General features: G+C 42.1%; 1 protein-coding gene across 28 annotated transcripts in view; it reads left to right on the top strand.

Annotated features, from left to right (window-relative positions):
* LOC122553369 (neurexin-3) overlaps positions 1 to 15,641 on the top strand; it is a 2,038,938-nt gene that overhangs the window by 573,131 nt on the left and 1,450,166 nt on the right. For all 28 annotated transcript variants that reach the window (XR_015757834.1, XR_015757833.1, XR_015757835.1 and 25 more), the window contains one exon: positions 941 to 1,102. Coding sequence is in view for 23 of the 28 variants with exons in the window: in XM_087989624.1 (XP_087845750.1) it covers positions 941 to 1,102 (162 nt within the window). In the remaining 5 variants the exon portion in view is untranslated. The remainder of the gene's footprint in view (positions 1 to 940; positions 1,103 to 15,641) is intronic.

Raw genomic sequence — 15,641 nt, 5'->3', positions numbered from 1 at the left:
GCATGGCATGACCAAATTCAACCTTCAGTGTGACCGGAAAAAGAAAACCCAGACAATCAAACTCCATCCAACATCTTGCCTTCTAACCTATTTCCACTAACATGTCGATTGTTAACTTTCCCCTCCTCCTCACCCCTCCACACCATTCCTTCCCCACCCCTCCTCCATCACATACACACCACAACCCCTCACCCCCACGTGTTTATATGCATGCAAGTGGAAGCGATGCTGCTGTAGTTCACTTTCGCGATCCATGGCTTTTGTTTTTTTTGCATGAGAGTGTCGAGTTTTGACACGTGCATGTTTCCTTTTGGATTTCCTTTTGCTTTCCTTTTCTTTGCATTTTCTTTTTGAGAAGTTTTTTTTTAAGAACGAGGTGATGCAGTTGCTCACAGTGATGAAGCTGGTGACTTTTCTATAGTTGAGCTTTGACTCATGTCATGCGCATTCATGCTGTAGACGGTAAGAGCTCTCTCCTGATGCATGCTTGTCAGTGTTCAAATGATAATAAAGTGGGGAATAAAGTTTATTTTCTTTAAAAAAAAAACTTATATTTTTTTCGACTGATTTTTTTTTGAACGCTCCAACTCAAGTTTTATTTTGTAAAGAAACGAATTGGCACAAAAGTGGATAGTTCCATTTTCTCGCCTGCATTGTCACCCGCTTCACATGTTAAAAGTAAAAGCTCAGAACGATCACTCATGGGTTCAGTGAGATGAACCAAGAAGCATGGGCAAACTAGATGATAGAATCTCCAACTCCAACTGTGCCATTGTGCAAACACAGACCAGAAAATGGGACTTCCCCAGTATTTACTCAAGAAAACGCAAACCTGAAATAAGCACAAAAAAAAGTAAATTGAGAAACGCAGGCAGGTGCCAGGCAGCACAATGTGTAAAGGTCACTCTGGGCCGTTTTCTTCATTATATCCTTTGACTAGGTCACCATTTCGGTGGATGGCATCCTCACTACCACAGGTTACACCCAAGAAGACTACACCATGTTGGGATCTGACGACTTTTTCTATGTCGGCGGAAGTCCGAGTACAGCAGATCTGCCCGGATCACCTGTCAGCAATAACTTCATGGGATGCCTCAGAGAGGTAGGGCTTGTTGGTTTCAATTTGTTACGCACTTACGGTTTGATGATTGCATACTAAACTAAATGAATCACAAACAGACAGGCGATCAACTGGTCTTTATGCTGCACCCCATGCCACTTCAACTAACAGCAACTATATATCTTTCTGTTCAGTTCTCTCTTTTGTGTCAGTTTAGCTTCCAACTAAATGCATCAATACTACTGATAAGATATTGACAAGTCAGTTGTGAAGAGAACGTAAGTAAGCTCCTAAGGAAAATGGTTGTGAGTAGGCAAAGGTCTAGCATTTGGGATAATGCTCCATTTTCGTTCTTCCTATCAGAATGGACAAAGAAGCATGTTTTCTAACTGGTGAAAGATTAAAAAGCTCTGGAATGCAGTGGGATCTGGGCATCCTAGTAGCTTAATATGTCCGTATCAATTCGGAAAGTTTATAAAATGTTATCACTTATTATCAGGTAAACTGAAAAATAGGAAGAATATGCTTTAGTTACACAGGGCACTGGTGAGGGCACATCTAGAGTACTGTGCACAGTACTAGTCACTGAATTTAAGCAAGAGTGTCAATGCATTGGAGGCGGTTCACAGGCTTTTTTTTAGACTAATACCTGGAATGAGTCAGTTATCACATGAAAAACCCTGTGATAGGTTAGCCTTATATCTGCTGCAGTTCAGCAGAGTAAGGGGTGATTTGATTAACATCATGAGGGGCCTTGACAAGGTAAATGTGGAGAGAATGTTTCCTCTTGTGGGAAAATTTAGAACTAATGGTCACTCAGGATTTGACCATTTAACAGAGATGAGGAGAATTTATTTTCTTGCAGAGAGTTGTGGGCCTTTGGAACAATCCCATAAAGTCCTTGGACTAGAATGGCTGTGTAGACCAGTGTTCCTGAGAAGGATAGAATATTGTGCTCTGGATAGCCTTAGAGTAAAGAGTTGGGATAAAACCCTGAGGAGGTTACTTAAATCTGAGCACATGAAAGCTCAGGAATATATGAGCTGCAGGAAGAAGCTATCTGCAGCTCCAGTCTAAAGAAGTTATAAGTGACTGAAACCTACCTAAGTGTTGGATGCAGGGACTCTGGTGTGAATATTGTGCAAGTGGTGTTTTGGGTTCTGTGTTATCAATCTGTTTTGTGTACTGCACAAGAGCTGTTTTCTTTCTTTTCAGTTTATGAAAGAGTATTTTGAAATTAATGGATTTGTACTTTTACTGCATGTTTCAAGGACTTTATATTATAAATAGATAAATTCGCTAATTGATTTTTTTTTCTTAATTTCTTCTGTTTTATTGTTAAAGTAAATGTTGCAATACTGCGTTTCAATGATAGACCACTTTGCTAAAGCCAAAATGAATAAAATGATCATCTGTCAATCCGGGTTCCCATCTGGGATCTGACTGGTTTGGTAATGATATCAGCTGGGATCATAAAACAGTGTAACAATCCAAAGACAGAAGGGCCAAAGTGGTACAAAGTGAAGGATAAAAATGACCAGCTCAGGAAGGCCAGAGTTCATTCTTGCAGATCTCTGTAAAACAGTTTCCCAGTCTGCATCGGAACTCCCCAAGACATATAGGATACTGCACTGTGAGCAACCAATGTGATATTTTTAAAAAATTGAAACAAATATCAGTAAGTCACTGCTTCATTTGCTTGGAGTATTTAGGGCCTTGGTTCATGAGGAGGGAGAGGGGAATCCTTCAGCTGTTGCATTGCCTGTGATGACCTGGAAATGTACTGGAGGATAAGGAGGGTGTGTTAGGGCTGACTGTATAATTGACCAAGGAGGTCACAGGAGAACCTTCACCTCAAATTGTTGAAAGGGGAGGGAAAGGGAGATGTAGTTTGGAGGTGGCATCACACTGGAGATGATTAAGATTGTCATGTTATCGATGGTGAACTAATAATCAATCACAGCGATTGATTAACTCATCAACTTGCTTTTCTTTGACTTTCTAATGGGGCAGGGGCATTGCTGGCTCGATCAGCATTTATTGCCTGTCTGTAATTGCCCTTGAGAAGGTGGTGATGAGCTGCCTTCTTAAACCGATGCAGTCTTTGTGCTGCAGGTAGACTTGCAATGCCCTTAGGGAAGGAATTCGGAGATTTTTGCACAGTGGCACTGAAGGATATATTTCCAAGTCAGGATAGTGAGTGGTTTGGAGGGGAACATGCAAGGGTGGTGTTCCCATGTATCAGCTGCCCTTGTCCTTCTTAGATGGAAATGGCCATGGCTTTGGAAGGTGCTCTTTAGTGATGTTGTTTGCAGTGCAATTTGTAGAGAGCAGTGAGTTGGTTACTTTAGATGGATTAGTTTGAAAAAATTGTAAACAAATTATAAGTTATAAAGTAGACATTACAACAAATCAGCTAATTTCAATGTGCACATAGCTTGCAAACCTACAACAGACTCACTGTGAGTCAGAGTCACATTCTATACACACAACTCAATGATAAAAGCTAAATGCTGTTATGGGTAAGATACACATATGGCAGCAGTTTGAAGGATGAATGTGGAGGTTGATATGGTGGGAGTTTAGGTCAAGGGCATCCTATCATGCTTTTGGCAAGCAAGGGGAAAGGATATGCGTGTAAGTATGAATGATCGACATGGTGGCTGGTGCTGTCAATCATGCTGAATGGGAATCGGTGGAGGACAGAGTTGGGTTTGGGGGGCTAGAGCAGTGGAAGTCCCCTTGTGTAGGAAAAGGAAGACATAGCAGAAAGCACTGCTGTAGAAATTTACATTTCCTGAATCTTAGAGTCAGAGAGTTATATAGCAGGGAAACAGACCCTTCGGTCCAACCAGTCTATGTCGACCATAATCCCAAACTAAACACATCCCACCTGCCTGCATTTGGCCCATATCCCTCCAAACATTTCTTATTCATGTACTTATCTAAATGACTTCTAAATGTTGTAACTTTAACCAGATTCATCACCTCATCTGGAAGTTTATTCCATGCATGAATCACTCTGTGTCAAAATATTGCCCCCATATCTTTTTAAAATCTTTCTCCACTCACCTTAATTTTGAAAGTCTCCCCACCCCCCAGGGAAAAGACACTTGTCATTTGCCTTAAGTATCCCCCTAATGATTTTATATGCTTCTGTAAGGTCACCCCTCAACCTCCGACATGCCAGTGGAAAAAAATCAATGTAATAGAGATAGGGAAACAAAGAATGGAATGGAGTCCTTCGAGGAAGTGGAGTGTGAGGAAGTATAGCCAAGGTATCCTGTGAGGGGCTGTGGTTTGTAGTGTATATTAATTGCTAGCCTATTCCCAAAAGTGGAGGCTGAACAGCAGTATTAAACCCATGCTTCCAGTATTAGCTTTGCATTGTAAAGTAACCACTGAGCTAACTGAGTTAGATACATAGGAGGCTGGAAGAACCTAGCAAGCCAAGCAGCATCAGGAGATAGAAAAGGGTTACACCCGAAATGCAGACTTCTCCATCTCCTGATGCTGCCTGGCTTGCTGTCTTCTTCAGCCTTATGCCTGTCTACTTTGGATTCCAGCATCTGCAGTTTTTTTTGTCTTTAGATGGAGCAGGTCCAGAGACAAGTCCAAACTGAATGAAAAAAAGTGACAAAAGGAATAAATTGGAAATAAAATCAATGACATTTCCACTTGAGGACAATAGCAGGAAGGGTGCAGATGCAGTTAGTAATGTAGCAACTAAAGAAGTGAGGTGGAGACAGAATTTGGCAATGGTTTTTTTGGTGCAGGTTCTCACCCAATACAGGAAATTGGGTTAAATTGGTTTACCACTTCACTTTTAATGTTTACTTTGAGAATATGGATGTGATGGTGGAAACAGCTAAGTACAAGGTTATGCATTTCAGATTGTAAATGCTTGCTGCTACTGAAGAGGGAAGATTGCATCATAAGTGTCATGAAATTCTCAAGCAAAGAACAGGAGTGATAAGGGTTTAAATGTGATTTGCAGAAAGAGATCGTTGACTCACCTATTGTGAAGGATTCTTATTATTCATTATGGGCTGACAAAGAGAACAAAGAGATAAATTATAACCTCACTAAATAAACGTAGATCATTGTCAAACTGTTCATTCAATGAGGGTTGTAATGCACAGTTTGAGGCATAAGTTTGGGAATCATTACAATGGGCGGTGCATTTCAAATATAACTTGAATAGACAGATTAAAAAAGAACCAGTCACATCACAACCAACTTGCTTGTATTGTTTCAGTCCTCTCTTAGTAGAAATAGTTCACTGTAACACTGATAAGTTGAATCTAATAGAAATGTGTGACAACAAAAGTAAACTAAACTGAAAACAAGCCACTTTATTCTGTAGATATAAGGTTCTGATTTTCTTTGGCTCCCAGTGGGGAACCTCAGACACCGAGGATATATAATCAGGGAATTAGATGGGCATTGTGTATTGTATTGGATGAGGACCTATTACCTCCAGTCTCCATCTCACACTCCTTTTGATGTTACATTGCTAAATGTATCAGTGCCACTTCCTGCTCTTGTTTACTTATAATTACATTAACTGGTCAAAAATACAGTGCATTGAAAATTTAGACATGCACCTTATATGCGACAAGCAGGTGAAGTTTAATTAAAATTCTAATGATGACTATGAAATTGCTGGGGGAGAAACACTTGCCTGGTCTACTAATGCCCCTTACAGTAGGAAATCTGCTTCCCTGACCCAGTCTGACTTACCTGTGACTCCAGATCCACAGCAATGTGGTTAACTCCTAAGTGCCCGCTCGGTAATCAGTGCTGGTCTAGCCAATGATGTGGAGATGCTGGTGTTGGACTGGGATGGAAAAAGTCAGCAGTCACATGACACTAGTTTATAGTCCAACAGGTTTATTTGAGATCACAAGCTTCCAGAGTGCTGCTCCTTCGTCAGCTCTTCAAAAGCTTGTGATTTCAAATGAACCTATTGGACTGTAACCTGGTGTCATGTGACTTGGTCTACCCAATGACACCCACATCCTATGAATGAATACACTGGAAGAATCTTTGATCAAATTTAATTCCATTTGGTCCTCCTGCATTTCATTGTTATTGTCCTGCAATCTATAGCTTTCTTCCTCATTTCAAGCACACACCCACTTTTATATAATTTACAGAATTCTTAATCACATTTAAATCTAAGTCATTAATTTATGACACAAGGAGAGTTATTGAGGTCCATTAATTTTTGGAGAAAGCTGCCATGTCGATGCGAAAACCTTAATGATCATTACCCATTGTTCCTTCACCACTGAGGAAGCTTCGATCCACCTTGGCACTTTCTCTTAGATCCTGTGCTTTTTGATTTTTCTGCCAAGGCTGCCATTTGGGACCTTGTCAAATATCTTGCTGCAGTCCGCAGATACTCACTGAACTGTGTTACATGAATGGCACAAAGATCAGAAAGAAAACAAGTAGCGAATTAAGAGCATACAAAATGAAGTAAATATACAATCAGCGAGTGGGCAACGAGCTGGCAAGTAAAGTAGATGTGGGAAATTAATGGGATATAAACAAAATAAATAGGAACTAAAGTAAGGCATTGAATCCATGAGTCTGTTGTATCATTTAGTAAAGTCATGGTTGATGGATTTCATGTTCATTTAGCAGTAAGTCTTAAAGAACAGTAAACATCACACATAGGAGTGTGGGGTAGATGCTGACTGGACTAGTAATCTAGAGAATCTGATTAATGCTGTGGGGGAGACGGATTCAAATCCGACCACAGTACCTAATGGCATTTGTATTCAATTTAATGGTTTGCTGCCTTTCTTTTTAAGAAACACCCTTATGCTGCATTAGTGTCTCCTTTAAGGAAGGAAATTTGCTGTCCTTACCTGGTCTGGCCTACGGGTGGCTCCAGACTCACAGAGATGTGACTGACTGCCCTCTGAAATACCCGAGCAAGCAACTCAGGTCAAGGGCAGTGACACCCACATCTCATGTAAAGTTTTGGTGAATTCAGTTAAAAGTGAATCCTGAACAGTTAGAATTTTGCACAATGGATGCAGATTATTTTTATGATTTGCCAAAACAGGCTCCGATATCTCTCTTGGCTTTATCTACCTCGTGCATTGAAGCCATTGGTAGAGATGGTGTTCCACTATTTCTGCTCCAGCTTCGAGCATCCACTAGTGACTTCTATTGTTTTCAGTGTTACAGCTTAGCCATTGGACATTGTGTGAGAGCTTAGGCAAGACTAAGCAGATCAGGTGCTGGCAGGTGGGACTAGGATGGATTGGGATATCTGATGGGCATGGACACGTTGGACTGAAGGGTCTGTTTCCGTGCTGTATATCTCTATGACTCTATGACAGGGAACCAGCTGTTTCACATTTCAAACTTGGGAATAAATTGAAAACTTTTTTCAAACAAAGTAAGACATTGCCATCAGTAGTACACTTGCTGTACCTGGATAAGGCTGTCATGGGGTCTTTCCCTGAGATATCTCCAACAACCAGGTCTATCCTCAAATTTGTTGTTGCAAGAAAACAGAGTCAGAGAGTCACACAGCTCGGAAACAGACCCTTTGGTCCAACTCATCTATGCTGACCAGAAATCCTAAATTAACCTCCTCCCATTTGCTAGCATTTGGCCCATATCTCTCTCTAAACCCTTCCCATTTAGATACCCATCCAGATGCCTTTTAAATGTCGCAATTGTACCATCCTCCACCACTTCCTCTGGCAGCTCATTCCTTGCACCTTCTGCGTGAAAAAGTTGCCCATTAGGTCCCTTCTGTATCTTTCCCCTCTCACCCTAAACCTATACCCTCTAGTTTGGAATTCCCCTAGCCTGGGCAAAAGATCTTGGCCATTTATCCTATCCATGCTCCTCATGATTTTATAAACCTCTATAAGACCACCCTTCAGCGTCTGATGCTATAGGGAATATAACCCCAGCCTATTCGCTCTCTCCCTGTAGCTTAAACCCTCCAATCCTGGCAACACCCTTGTAAATCTTTTCTGAACCCTTTTAAGTTTCACAATGTCTTTCCTATACCAGGGAGACCAGAATTGAACACAGTATTCCAAAATTGGCCTAACTACTGTCCTGTACAGCTGCAACATGACCTCCCGACTCCCATACTCAATGCACTGACTAATTAAAGCTAGTCTACCAAATGCAAGAAGAAATTGGTTTCATGAAAATCTTCACAGCTCCCTTGTGACTTTCTCACACATTCTTTAAAGCTTGTCTCTCCTTTCGTAAGAAACTAAGCATTTAACCATTCTCCCACTGTGTATCTTCGAGCTGCTGTCTAACCATCATCTGATCTCCAGGTGTACAACAGTAAAAATTAAAGAGCCAGCCACCACATCACACCTCCTTATGTATAAATGAGAATTGCATTAGGAATGTTTTTTCTTCTCCCCAGCAGGTATTGAGTAATGTACATCAAACAATCAATGCAAAAGATATTCAGACGAGATGACAATTCTCTTTAGAAACACCATGTGCCAAAGATTACAGACTACCATTTGTCATACAAGGAGCAAGAAAACCAAGGTGTTTACAGAGTTTCTCCTTTCGATAAAGTTTGCAATAGAAGTGAATTAACAAACTCTCTATCTAAACCTTTACATACCATGGAGTAGATGGCTCATCTGACTGCTCTGTTGAGTGCCATTATTCATTAACAGTTCTCCCTGGGTCTCAATGAGTTTTTACACGAAATACTTGGATCAACCTTTGCATTATAGTTTGACCGCCTTCAAAATCTTGTTGAGCAAGTGACTGGACAGCTGATGTTACAAGCAGTTTTGAGTATGATTTTCTTTTTTAATAACATTAGTTCCCACCCCCAAAATGAAGAGTGTCAAAACAGGCAGGGAAAAAGTCAGTTACAATTCCATATCTGAATATATTGGATGTGCACCGACAAATCCACCTCCCTCCTTATGTAAAAGTAAAGGACCCAGTTAAATGAGGCACTAGATTGCTCGTATCCACTGGGCAGTGAGGGGGAACCTGCTGAAGGGAATACAGACTATCCCTCAGCAATTTAATGACCAAAGTGCCAGTGAGAATACTTTGCATTGCACAAAAATACAGGACAGAAGTAAGTGGTTTGTGTGTTATAAATGCCATGGAATCCAATGTGATGTGATCACACTTCTACCAGTTTGATTCACCAACATATTGACATACCTCCCTCTATCTATCCCTGCCATCTGTTGATCCCACTTCCCCAACACTAACTCTCAACTGCTCCATGTAGGAGCAATCTCCATATGAAGTCACAGAGTCATAGAGTGTCACGGAAAAGTAGAATGGTACAGGGTGGCCATTTGGCCCATTGTGCCTGTACTGGCTCTTTGGTAAAGTAGTCCAATCATCATCCAATTCCCCTGCTCTTTTTTCCATTGCTCTGTATAATTTTGCTTTCTTCAAAGTATTTTTTCCCTTGAAAAGAGTACTGTTGAATCTGATTCCCCCTCCACACAATGCAGACCAGATCACACTAGCTTCCTGTGTATTTACAAAAAGCTGTTTCCTCTTTTAACTCCACCAAATACTAGACGACTAGTTCAGTTGAGGAAACCTGGTCGACAGGGACGGGTTTAGCTGAAGGGTTTGTTTCTGCGCTGTATGACTCTATAAATATTACAGCACAGAAAGGTTATTCAGCCTATTGTGTGCATGTGTACCTTCGCTTCAAATGGGTCTCATTGTCTACTATCAAACCCCTCCTCTTTCCCCCACAGTATTTCCATCAAATAATCAGCCAGTGCCTTCTTGATATTTTCAATTGAGCCTCAATCCATATTTCCAGACACAGAATTCCATACCCTAACTACTCATTGAGTGAAAATGTTTTTTTCTGTCATCACATTTGTTCCTTTTGCATATAATTTTTAATGTAGGCCCTCTTGTTTGAGTTCCTTTCATGAGTGGGAACAGCTTCTCCCTTTCTTCTCTGTGTTCATGCTTTTGAAAACCTCTGTCAGATCCCTTCTCAGCCTTCTTCTCTACAAGGATTACCGTCCCAACGTCTTCAATCTATCCTCATCGCTGAAATCTCTCACCACAGGAACCAGTCTTGGAAATCACTTCTGCATTCTCTCCAATGCACTCACACCTTTCCTATACAGTGGCACATATTAAGATCCTGAGAGATTTCTCTTGAATTGATGATTTACTGTTGAATGACTTATTGCTCCTCTGTGTAGGATTCGCCTGCATGTTGGGGCATCTTTTATGCCTATCCCAATTGAATCCTTTCATAATTTCACCGTCATTAGAGTTTCATATCATGAAGCAGGGGTAATGTTAGATGAATGCCGTAAGCAATAGAGTTAATAGCATTGAGAATTTTCATTCCCAAGGAGAATATTATTCTAAAAACTGTCTCTACTTAATGATTGATGCATATAAGTTTTACATGTTGCTCAGAATCTGCTCTCCAGTCTCAGATTAGGGATCTCACCTGCTACGCATTCTTTTAATTTACTCCGGGGATGTTGTCATCGATGATGGTGCCAGCATTTATTGCCCATCCCTAGTTGCCCTTGAGAAGGTGGTGGTGTTATTACAAGGGGAAAACCCCTCTGCTAATTTAAACCCGACACACAGCAAAGCTCACCTTGCGCCGTAATCTGTTAAAGTTTGAGATGCAAAGAACTATCCGAGAGGTCACTATTTAAAGTAGAAGTTAACAATTTTATTCTTTAAGTCCAAAAGAGAACATTAAACAACTATTTACAACTCCTTTCACTTAAACCTATCTTTTACCTTCCACTCTACAAACATGGTCCAATTTTTTAAAAATCGATTGAGATTTATAAAACAAATCACATTTTGAAGCCAGTCAGCTTTGTTGATTCTCCTTTGTAGATTTTCCTCTGTAGATTTTTCTTTTGGTCAGCTTCGATGTTCTGCTTCACAAATTTCTCATGGACAGGTACCTTTCAGAGAGCTCTCCGGCGAGCAGACTATACTTAGAACATAGAACATAACAGCGCAGTACAGGCCCTTTGGCCCTCCATGTTGTGCCGACCTGTCATACCAATCTGAAGCCCATCTAACCTACACTATTTCATGTACGTCCATATGCTTGTCCAATGGTGACTTAAATCTACTTAAAGTTGGCGAATCTACTACCGTTGCAGGCAAAGCATTCCATGCCCTTACTACTCTCTGAGTAAAGAAACTACCTATGACATCTGTCCTATATCTATCACCCCTCAATTTAAAGCTATACTCCCTCGTGCTCACCGTCACCATTCTTGGAAAAAGGGTCTCCCTGTCCACCCTATCTAACCCTCTGATTATCTTATATGTCTCTATTAAGTCGCCTCTCAACCACCTTCTCTCTAACGTAAACAGCCTCAAGTCCCTCAGCCTTTCCTCGTAAGACCTTCCCTCCATACCAGCCAACATCCTAGTAAATCTCCTCTGAACCCTTTCCAAAGCTTCCACATCCTTCTTATAATGCGGTGACCAGAACTGTACGCAATACTCCAAGTGCACCAACACCAGAGTTTTGTACAGCTGCAGCATAACCTCATGGTTCTGAAACTCGATCCCTCTATTAATAAAAGCTAAAACACTGTATGCCTTCTTAACAACCCTGTCAACCTGGGTGGCAACTTTCAAGGATCTGTGTACCTGGACACCGAGATCTCTCTGCTCATCTACACTACCAAGAGTCTCACTATTAGCCCAGTACTTTGCATTCCGGCTACTCCGACTGAAGTGAATCACCTCACACTTGTCCACATTAATCTCCATTTGCCACCTCTCAGCCCAGCTCTGCAGCTGATCTATGTCTCTCTGTTACCTACTACATCCTTCGTCACTATCCACAACTCCACCGACCTTAGTGTCGTCTGTAAATTTACTAACCCACACTTCTACGCCCTCATTCAGGTCGTTTATAAAAATGACGAACAGCAGTGTACCCAACACCGACCCTTGCGGTACACCACTGGTAACTGGACTCCAGGATGAACATTTCCCATCAACCACCGCCCTCTGTCTTCTTTCAGCAAGCCAATTACTGATCCAAACTGCTATATCTCCCACAATCCCATTCTTCCGCATGTTGTACAATAGCCTACTGTGGGGAACCTTATCGAACGCCTTGCTGAAATCCATATACACCACATCAACCAGTTTACTCTCATCTGCCTGTTTGGTCACCTTCTCAAAGAACTCAATAAAGTTTGTGAGGCACGACCTACCCTTCACAGAACCATGCTGACTATCCCTAATCAAATTATTCTTTTCTAGATGATTATAAATCCTATCTCTTATAACCTTTTCCAACACTTTACCAACAACTGAAGTAAGGCTCACTGGTCTATAATTACCAGGGTTGTCTCTACTCCCCTTCTTTAACAGGGGAACCACATTTGCTATCCTCCAGTCGTCTGGCACTATTCCTGTAGACAATGATGATTTAAAGATCAATGCCAAAGGCTCGGCAATCTCCTCCCTGGCTTCCCAGAGGATCCTAGGATAAATCCCATCCGGCCCAGGGGACTTATATATTTTCACACACTGCAGGATTTCTAATACCTCTTCCTTGTGAACCTCAATCCCACCCAGTCTAGTAGCCTGTATCTCAGTATTCTCCTCGACAACATTGTCATTTTCTCGAGTGAAAACTGTTGAAAAGTATTCATTTAGTGCTTCCCCTATCTCCTCTGACTCCACACACAACTTCCCACTACTATCCTTGATTGGGCCTAATCTTACTCTCATCATTCTTTTATTCCTTAAATACCTATAGAAAGCCTTAGGGTTTACCCTGATCCTATCCGCCAACAACTTCTCATGTCTCCTCCTGGCTCTTCTGAGCTCTCTCTTTAGGTCTTTCCTGGCTACCTTGTAACCCTCAAGCACCATAACTGAGCCTTCACATCTCATCCTAACATAAGCCTTTTTCTTCCTCTTGACCAGCGATACCACTTGCTTCGTAAATCACGGCTCCCGCGCTCTACAGCTTCCTCCCTGCCTGACAGGTACATACTTATCTAGGACACACAGGAGCTTGTCCTTGAATTAGCTCCACATTTCTAATGTGCCCATCCCCTGCAGTTTCCTTCCCCATCCTATGCTTCCTAAATCTTGCCTAATTACATTGTAATTGCCTTTCCCCCAGCTGTAACTCTTGCCCAGTGGTATGCACCTATCCCTTTCTATCACTAAAGTAAACATAACAGAATTGTGATCGCTATCACCAAATTGCTCACTTACTTCCAAGTCTAACACCTGGCTGGGCTCATTACCCAGTACCAAATCTAATGTGGCCTCGCCCCTGTTGGTCTACATACTGTGTCAGGAAGCCCTCCTGCACACACTGGACAAAAACACGTACTATAGTGTTTCCAGTCAATATTTGGAAAGTTGAAGTCCCCCATGACAACTACCCTGTCTCTCTCACTTCTATCGACAATCATCTTTGCTATCCTTTCCTCTAGATCTCTGGAACTATTCGGAGGCCTATAAAACACTCCCAACAGGGTGACCTCTCCTTTCCTGTTTCTAACTTCAGCCCATACTACCTCAATTGACGAGTCCCCAAACATCCTTTCTGCAACTGTAATACTGTCCTTGACCAACAATGCCATGCCTCCCCCTCTTTTACCATCTTCTCTGTTCTTACTAAAACATCTAAATCCTGGAACCTGCAACAACCATTCCTGTCCCTGCTCTAACCATGTCTCCAAACTTGTTGGTTTTCTTGGCAGTTCTTCCCCTAACTTTTCAAAATATCTGGTTTTATACCCCCAAAATATTGGATCATTTCATTGGTTTGATGTTGTCAAAATGCTAAAATCAAATTTGATTGGATTTTGGTATCTGGGACATAATTTAAACTGGCCGAATTTGAATTTGTTTTTGTATCATGACAATTCATCTGCACTATTGGGTTCACAGTCAAATGTAATATTTTAAATTTGATCAGCAGTCTCTGTGCCTCTCTAAGTCCGTGCCAGCTTCCAGTCTCTCTTAAAGGTATAGTACACACCTATCCCTTCACAACAGGTGATGAGCTGCCTCTTGAACCATTGCAGTTCATCTGCTGTGGGTTGACCCACAATGCCATTAGGGAGGGAATTCCAGGATTTTAACCCAGCGACCCTGAAGGAACGGTGATATATTTCCAAGTCAGGATAGTGAGTGACTTGGAAGGGCAACTTGCAGGTAGTGGTGCTCCTACGTATTTGCTGCCCTTTTCCCTCTCAATGGCTGTAGGTACAGAAGGTGTTGAGTAAGGATCCTTGGTGAATTTCTGCAGTGCATCTTATAGTTGGTGCACTGCTGCTACTGAGCATTACTGGTGGAGGGAATAGATCTTTATGGATGTGGGTCCAGTGCTAATAATGCCAGTAATAACAACACACTATCGACCTCCAAGCTCTCCCATCTTGAAGGACAAGATCAGCAGATACATAGGAACACCACCCACCTGCATGTTTCTCTCCAAACCCTCAAAATCCTGGAACTCTTTCCCTAACAATGTTGTGGGTCTCCCTGCAGCACATGGACTGCAGCAGTTCAAGAAGGCAGCTCACCACCACCTTCATGAGGACAATTGGGAATGGACAATGAATTGATGCCCACATTGCAAGGATGAATAAAAAATCTTGTAACTTTTCTTAATTTTGAAATAACTCTTCTGCTTTTGGTGACATTCACAGTCTGCAAGTTGGGAAGGGAGAACGATATGTATACATGCAATGGGAGGTGGGAAAAAAGGGGATTATCTAATGATCAGTGGGCTATTGATGGAATTTGTAGCCCAGAAACAGGCCATTCAATCCAAAGGGGTCTGTGCCAGTGTTTATGTCCCACGTAATCTTCCTCCTATTCCCTGTTATCTCATCCTCTCATCCTATCTTTCCACTCCCTCTTCCTAGTCCAGCCTGAGACCTGGGCTTCATAGTTCCCAGACCTAGGGGCGGCACAGTGGCTCAGTGGTTAGCACTGCAGCCTCACAGTGCCAGGGGCCTGGGCTCGATTCCCACCTTGGATGACTGTCTGTGTGGAGTTTGCACATTCTCCCCGTGTCTGCGTGGGTTTCCTTCGGGTTCTCCGGTTTCCTACCACAATCCAAAGATGTGCCGGTCAGGTGAGTTGACCATGCTAAATTGCCCGTAGTGTCAGGTGCATTAGTAAATGTATGGTGGATTGCTCTTCAGAGGGTTGGTGCGGACTTGTTGGGCCAAAGGGCCTGTTTCCATACTGTAGGGAATCTAACCTAATCTAGAACTGTGTTTTCCCCATTATCTCCGAATCCACAGCCAATCTTCCTATGTCACTCCAGCCTCCGTTGATCATCTGGAGATCCCACTGACAGCCTGGTTGTCCACTTTCACTGTGTGCAGCAGGAGACCCCTGTTTGCCCAGATGGGCAGCCAGGAGGCCAGGTGACTCAGCCAAACTGACAGAGCTGTCTTTTGGAGATGTTGGGAAGAAACCGGAGGCTGTTCTGGATATTTTCCTCCTTCAATGTTGGGTTTAATGACCCACCAGTGTGTGCCTAGAATCAGTGATAGAAATTTAGCATCAGAGGCATTCAGTTGAT

This window comes from Chiloscyllium plagiosum, unplaced genomic scaffold, assembly GCF_037043375.1.
Source record: "Chiloscyllium plagiosum isolate Xiang-an unplaced genomic scaffold, Cpla_swu_hap1 HiC_scaffold_8, whole genome shotgun sequence".
Classification (NCBI taxonomy): domain Eukaryota; kingdom Metazoa; phylum Chordata; class Chondrichthyes; order Orectolobiformes; family Hemiscylliidae; genus Chiloscyllium; species Chiloscyllium plagiosum.
This window is presented reverse-complemented; position numbering and strand designations above follow the sequence as displayed.